This window comes from Nematolebias whitei, chromosome 5 (assembly GCF_014905685.2).
Source record: "Nematolebias whitei isolate Nwh7 chromosome 5, NemWhi1, whole genome shotgun sequence".
Taxonomy (NCBI): domain Eukaryota; kingdom Metazoa; phylum Chordata; class Actinopteri; order Cyprinodontiformes; family Rivulidae; genus Nematolebias; species Nematolebias whitei.
Genome location: NC_056502.1, coordinates 22918115 through 22924354, shown reverse-complemented (window position 1 = coordinate 22924354; position 6240 = coordinate 22918115). Strand labels below are relative to the sequence as shown.

The 6240-nt window shown below is 39.7% G+C and overlaps 1 protein-coding gene across 1 annotated transcript; it reads right to left on the bottom strand.

Annotated features, from left to right (window-relative positions):
* Positions 1–490: 490 nt before the first annotated feature.
* igflr1 (IGF-like family receptor 1) lies at positions 491–5284 on the bottom strand. Its single transcript, XM_037677225.1, has 7 exons — positions 5197–5284; positions 4900–5089; positions 4642–4663; positions 2610–2646; positions 2457–2525; positions 2176–2283; positions 491–1022 (listed from the first exon to the last, which is right to left on the bottom strand). The coding sequence occupies exons 1-7, from the start codon at positions 5282–5284 to the stop codon at positions 688–690; spliced, it is 849 nt and encodes a 282-aa protein (XP_037533153.1). The 3' UTR covers positions 491–687.
* Positions 5285–6240: the final 956 nt, after the last annotated feature.

Sequence of the window (6240 nt, the reverse complement as noted above, 5' to 3'; positions counted from 1 at the left end):
GGAGGATGTCTTGTTTATGAGTGATGGTTGGATGGAGATGGACCAACAGATCCAGGCCCCACACAAATGAGGGCGCAGCTTTGGTCGGTCACGGAAGATAGAAGCTGAGTCAAAAAGCAAAGCTCTCATTTTACTGGTCTGTCTATGTTGCAACCCTCAGCTATGGTTATGAGGTATTTATTGATTATGGCTGAAATAACGAGAGTCCAGATACTAACGTCAGAGAAGAGCTTCCCTCAAAGGGTGACTGGGCTTAGCCTTACAGATAAATTGAAGATCTTTATAAGGCTAAGCTGCTGCTCTACATCAAAAAGAGAAGAGGCTGACTGTGGAGCAGTGGCTGGACAGTTAAGGTGGTTCAGGCATCCCATTAGAATGCCTTTAGGACAGCTCTTCCTTAGGATGTATTTTTGGTATGCCTTACTGGGGAGACCCAGAACACTGGAGAGGTTATACAAGTATATCCTCTCTGGACTTGGGATGCCTTGGGATCCCAGAGGAGGAGCTGGAGAGAGGGATTCTTCTCCAGAACCTGTTGCCTCCATGATGCAACAACCAGTAAGCAATAGAAGATGGAGATGGACCTCTGGGTAGGATTTGTCATGTAAAATGAACCAGTAGCTGTGGATTCTGCGCTTTACTGTTCCTTTTTTTTTTTATGAATAATGGAGCGTGGGTTGGATGTTTTCAGAAGTACTGTTGTTCAGGTGGACCAGACTTGAGTTTAGCGAGGACAGCGATGGCATCGTTGCGGCCCATTTGTTTGAGCATCTTGGCCAGGTGGCCCACAGTCCAGTCTGGATTTCTACTGGTGACCCCCTCGAGCACGGCTTTCAGGGGGCTTTTGCTGTCCTTCATGGAATATGTGTAAGTGATCCAGGTGGAGGGGAAGGAGCAGTGGGAGGCCAGATGCTTTGTGTTCTTTTTTCCCAGAGTGTCAGGATCCAACAAAATCACCAAGTCTTCCAGAACATCCAGATTGTCCAGCACGGTCTGTAATGGTGCTGCCATGGTGTCGACAGCTAATGGAAACAAAAATATTCACAAGTCAGAGGGTGACTGAAGATAGTGGAAATAAACTGATTTTAAATGTTACAAGGGATAGTTTAGATTTGATAAAAAGTTGTTTGGTAGAAAAGTTATGAACAAGTACTATCTTACCTGCTGTAGATTGACTAAACTTAAGAGCTAACATCTAGTTTGGGCGAGGCCAAGCCCAACAACTCTTAATTTTTTTTTAAATTTCATAGATGTTCATGCAAACACTATTTTATAAACATTTAAACCAAGTTACATTAAACAGTTATTTACACAGAATTTTATGCAAACACATAAACCACTTCCTGTTTCACCTGAGGCACTTCCGGTTGAAATACGACAGAATTTCAGCTGCAGTAGATGATGTAAAGATTCATGCAGTGGTGCACACATGAACAGTTAAATAAATTAAGATTACAACTCTCCCATCTTCTCCAAGACAACATCATTCTACTTAGGTCCAAATCGTTTTCGGACTAGCTTTTATAGCTTGTTGATGTTTTTCCAAATTTTGGTGGTTTAAAGAGATATCTGCAGTAAGTAAGATATTCATTGCTCATAACTGTTCTACTTTAAAAGATCTGATCTTGCCCTTTAATCTGATACTCCTTGGATGAATTAATCCCGATCCGTAGCCCCAGATCAATAATTTTATGGTACATGATAAACTTTAGATGGAAAACTTTTAGACTCTTTTACGTTTTCCACATTTTCAGACATTTATTCACTCAACTAAGTCACACTTTTCAGTTTGCCTCAGTCAAAACAAAATTTATCAACAAATCCCTACAGTGTTTGTAATGAAAACCAGCCCTAAACTTCCACTTATTCCTATAATGAAAACTTGATGTTGGCACAATTGGATGGTTTTTGGTTTGTTTTTTCCGTAGTAAAAAGGTTCTGGAACCAGGCGTTTTATTAAGGGAAAAGTGGTGAGCATTTAACAGAGCCATCCTGAACAAAAGCCTTATTTGTATTTAAAGAAAAAACTGCTAAAGTTCTTAAAGTTCAAAGACGCCTTCATCATTGTGGAGCTGAGCATAGAATACTCTTAATAAAGAGCAAAACCTTAAGAAGGTATTAATTATTGTATGGCAGTTTGGCTGAATATAAGAGCAGACAACGGTTTCCACTCACTGAGGATGTCCTTCATGTCTTTGTTGTTGCTTGGTGAGAAGGGGACGAGATCCAAACCTGGATCTGTAAACGATGGCCTTCTTTTAAAGCACTTCTCTGTGCACCGACCTGGAATTATCAACAGCAATAGGTATTTTTAATGTCACATTTATATTTATTGGCTAATGAATATTATTCTCTGCTGTAAAATCACTTTCCAAACTAGTCTGCTACAAAAAAAGGAGCTTAGTGAGACAAATGTATGACGGTTCCCAATGTAAGCCACAACAAAAACACTATACCTCTTTTTATTTTGAAGAGAATCAAGGTACATATGACGAGCAGGGCGATGAAGGCGACAGGTACTGCCCCTGCAAACGCAGACAGAGCTGTAAGGGTAAATGTCAACCACTGAGTAGACATTTTGGAATTACTGACGTCAGTATCTTACGCACACACGGCAGCGGAAACAGGAGTGGAGCTCAGGGCGGTCTGAAATGAGGACATGTGATGATTCATTCTGTTGCTTTCTCAAAAGTAAAACTATGTGTGGAAAACAGTTGTCATATTTAGGACTTAAAGCATCACCATGACCTGAAAGCAGCTGCTGCGTGCTAGTGAAACAAGAATGACAAAAGGTTCTGCATTTGTTTAAGTGCTGTCAGAGGATGAAACTAACCCTTGAGAAAAAAATCAGTTACAGTCATGCACCACAACAACATTGAGCTATCTATAGTAGGACACAGTGGTGATTTTAGCCTCTTTTTGGGGGTGCTTAAGCACCCCTAAATTTTAACTCGGCACCCCTGAAAATTTAGAAACTATCATTACGATTTTGTAAGGAAACTCAGTTTGCATACCTTAGATTCACAAAAATATTGAATAAATTTGGAATAAATATGGAATAAATGATGACAGTCTTAAACGGGCCAGTAAAATCCATGATTTTATTATTTTTTTTGCACGAGTTGGATCTTCGACGCCACCTGTCAATCAGTCCAGTAGGCATATCAGCAACTGACCAATCAGCAACCGCAATTTGTCCTGAAGGACGCCCCTTACCTGCAGGTGCTGTCATAGACATATAGACTGCTTTATGTAGGCTAGGCCATTGGTGAGAAGGAGCGATTATTATTATCGTTTCATATTGGCTAGTAATTTTTTTTAACCTAAAAGTTAACTTACAGCCATCAGCTCCGAGACTTCTCTAAACACTCTTTCATTACGAATTGCTCCATCTAACTCGCTTTGAATCTTTTCATCGGCCACAAAGCACAACAACGCCTGCACTTCTGCATTTGACCACAGATTGGACATCATTGTTTGTTTGTTTTTAATATCTACAAAATTACGTGCAAAACATGCTCCTTGAGGTATTGCTAATGGCGGGCTGTAGAGAAAAAATGGCCTATCAGGTTGTTTTGGAAAGTTTTCTCAGTGACTGTACAGACTCCTCCCCCTGACCAATCAGTGACCGACAGTGTTTCTGACGTCACGGCTCGGCTCGCTTGGACCCCTTGAGAAGAAGGGCCAAAATACGGGGGCTGAGCAGGTATGAAATACTTATGGAAAAGACCTCTTAAACGCGCTGAACTTAGAATATTTGACCCGCGCCGTGACAGTGGAAAAAGGGCATTAGGCTACACTATCTTTCTAAGACTGTGGCTAGGATGTGTTAGAGAAGTGGAGTGTGCTCTATTCACACAAGGAGAACTGTTGGTCAGGATGCTTCTTGTTATGACATTAACTCTAAAATAGTTATTGAATCAAGTATTACTTATGTAGGTAAACACAGATGTTTAACAACCTGTTAAAATATACCAGAATGCAAAAAATGATATCTACTTTATTCAGAATTATCTGGGGGAGAACTCCCAGACACCCCCACCAGTGCCCCCCACCCCCCACCCCCCCCACCCCCACACACACACACACACATTACAAATGCTTCTGATGCCAATGTGTTGTTCAAGCCAAGAGCCACTGTCAACACTGGGGGCTAAGCACCCCTGAAGGGCATATTCTAGAATCGCCCCTGGTAGAATTACTACTCTTTTGCACTACTATTACTTATTCATTCAAATTCATCCTGCTTGCACTATTATATTCTACCATGTTGTTGTTTACTATGATCTTGTAAATATAATTATTTTTTTACACTTTTTGGTACTTTAATTTTGTACCCTTATTGCATGCTTTAGTATTTCTTGTTTGTTTGTTCTTTGACTTTTTTTAGCCAGTCAAATTGTTCTTCACATCCTAAGTATTTGATTGTTTACCCTGCACAACTTGCACAACTTGAACTTTAACTACATTAAGGTACATTATCTTTGGTGTGCATCTTCCAGAAGGAAAAAAATAATTACTGTGTACTCAGTACTATGTCAAGAGGTTGTTGGTGTCTGAAAAACAAATATTAAGAGGATATAAATGGCCTGATGGTGATGTCAGTGACATTGTGGGTTACTATAATTCCATTTTACTCACCGTGCCAGGAAATGATGTCGTTCTGCAGGCAAAGAGAGACAATTTTATTTATTTTTTATTTATTTAACCTTAATTTATACAGGTATGAATAGGACTCATTTTCATGAGGAGAAAAACAGACTACAAACTCAACTCCATCTGGAACATCTGACGTCACACACAGAGAATTTTCCGTCTGCTATAGGAACCCACTAAAGTTCAGCTCGGGTCCCGAATCAGTGAACAAAAACAGCTTTAATCTGGGCTCAGTTGGTTTACCTTGTGTCGTGGCATTCCGTGTCGGATTTTGTGGTGCAGTTTGTCTTGACATCATCAGGGCAGAGCGTACAGGGTCGACAAAAAAACAGACCCGTCCCGTCGTTAAAGGTGTCGGTTCTGCACGGCTGGTGAGGGCTCTCATGGATCCCACCGTGGTCATCACGGCCACAGTTAGGGGTAACTTCATACCCTATTTTAATAGAATTAAACATAAAGGGTAACTTCATACAATTAAACACACACCCGTGAAGAGAGAGGCGGGTAAAGATGATGGATAAAAGAATATATTTTTCTTACCTGGATCAGGTTTCTCGCATGAAACGCATTGTTTTTTGCTCCTGTCCCAATAAGTTCTTGTATCATTGCAGTATGTCGAGTGCGGCATCTTGTCTCTCCACAAACCCTCAGACTGAGTTCTTCTCCACACGCGCTCGTTAAAGACGCAGTAAGGAGGAGTCTGTGGCTACAATACAGTCTTTCAAACCGAGCCTTGTTAGGCTAAAAATCTGGTCCTCTGGACAGATTCTTGTTAGATTTATCTGGATTACTGAGCACATCAGGACATTTAACCGATTCTTTCCCTATATTGGACTTCAGATTATAACAGGTTGTACAAACACGCATTAAAGTCTGAGTTTATTTGAGAATGATCAAAGTGTCTTCTTATAAATTATTGTCTCATCCTTCATTTTGGTATGCAAACTGTTTTAGGAGTGAAATTGATGAGATTGGCATGCAGGAAACACTCTGGATTATGGGTGGTGGCATAGAGGAGTGGCACTACCGTTAAACAAATGAAAACTCATCTGAACACAATCACAAACTATGAATTGACCGGAGTCTGTTCACAAAAATATCACGCGAAGTTTCTCTGCCAGACTGAGCTTAAAGGGATAGTTCAGATGTTTTGAAATGAGTTTAACAGCTGGTCTCAAAGAAACTCCAGTCATAAAAGTTTGTTTTAATTATAATATATATATATATATTAGGGGTTGAACAGCTACATATTTTTAAAGGTCAACTTTAACATGATAAAAGTCGAGTTGACCTTGACTAGTTGATGACGCCATATGAAATCAAGATGCTATATCATATTTGAAAAAAAAACTAAATAAAAAAAAAAAAAAACCCATAATTTATTATTCCAAAAAAGTTCAATCTGGTCCTCTGGACATTCAAAAAAACAAAAAAACAAAACAAAAAAATATAGAAACGTTTCGTCTTTCATCCGAAAGACGTCCTCAGTCTGAGGGAGTCTGACTAGTCAACCTGAAATACAAAAACTTTCGAGATAGCCTTAAATGGACTAGTTGATTAATAGATTAGACTATTCAACCCATA

Bases quoted from the DNA above. Each gene is read 5' to 3' on its own strand.
- igflr1 (XM_037677225.1), bottom strand. From the start codon at position 5,284: ATGCCGCACTCGACATACTGCAATGATACAAGAACTTATTGGGACAGG. The intron at 5,090-5,196 runs GTAAGAAAAATA...CTATTAAAATAG, and splicing joins ATGCGAGAAACCTGATCCAG to GGTATGAAGTTACCCCTAAC. The intron at 2,647-4,641 runs GTGAGTAAAATG...TCCTCATTTCAG, and splicing joins CGACATCATTTCCTGGCACG to ACCGCCCTGAGCTCCACTCC.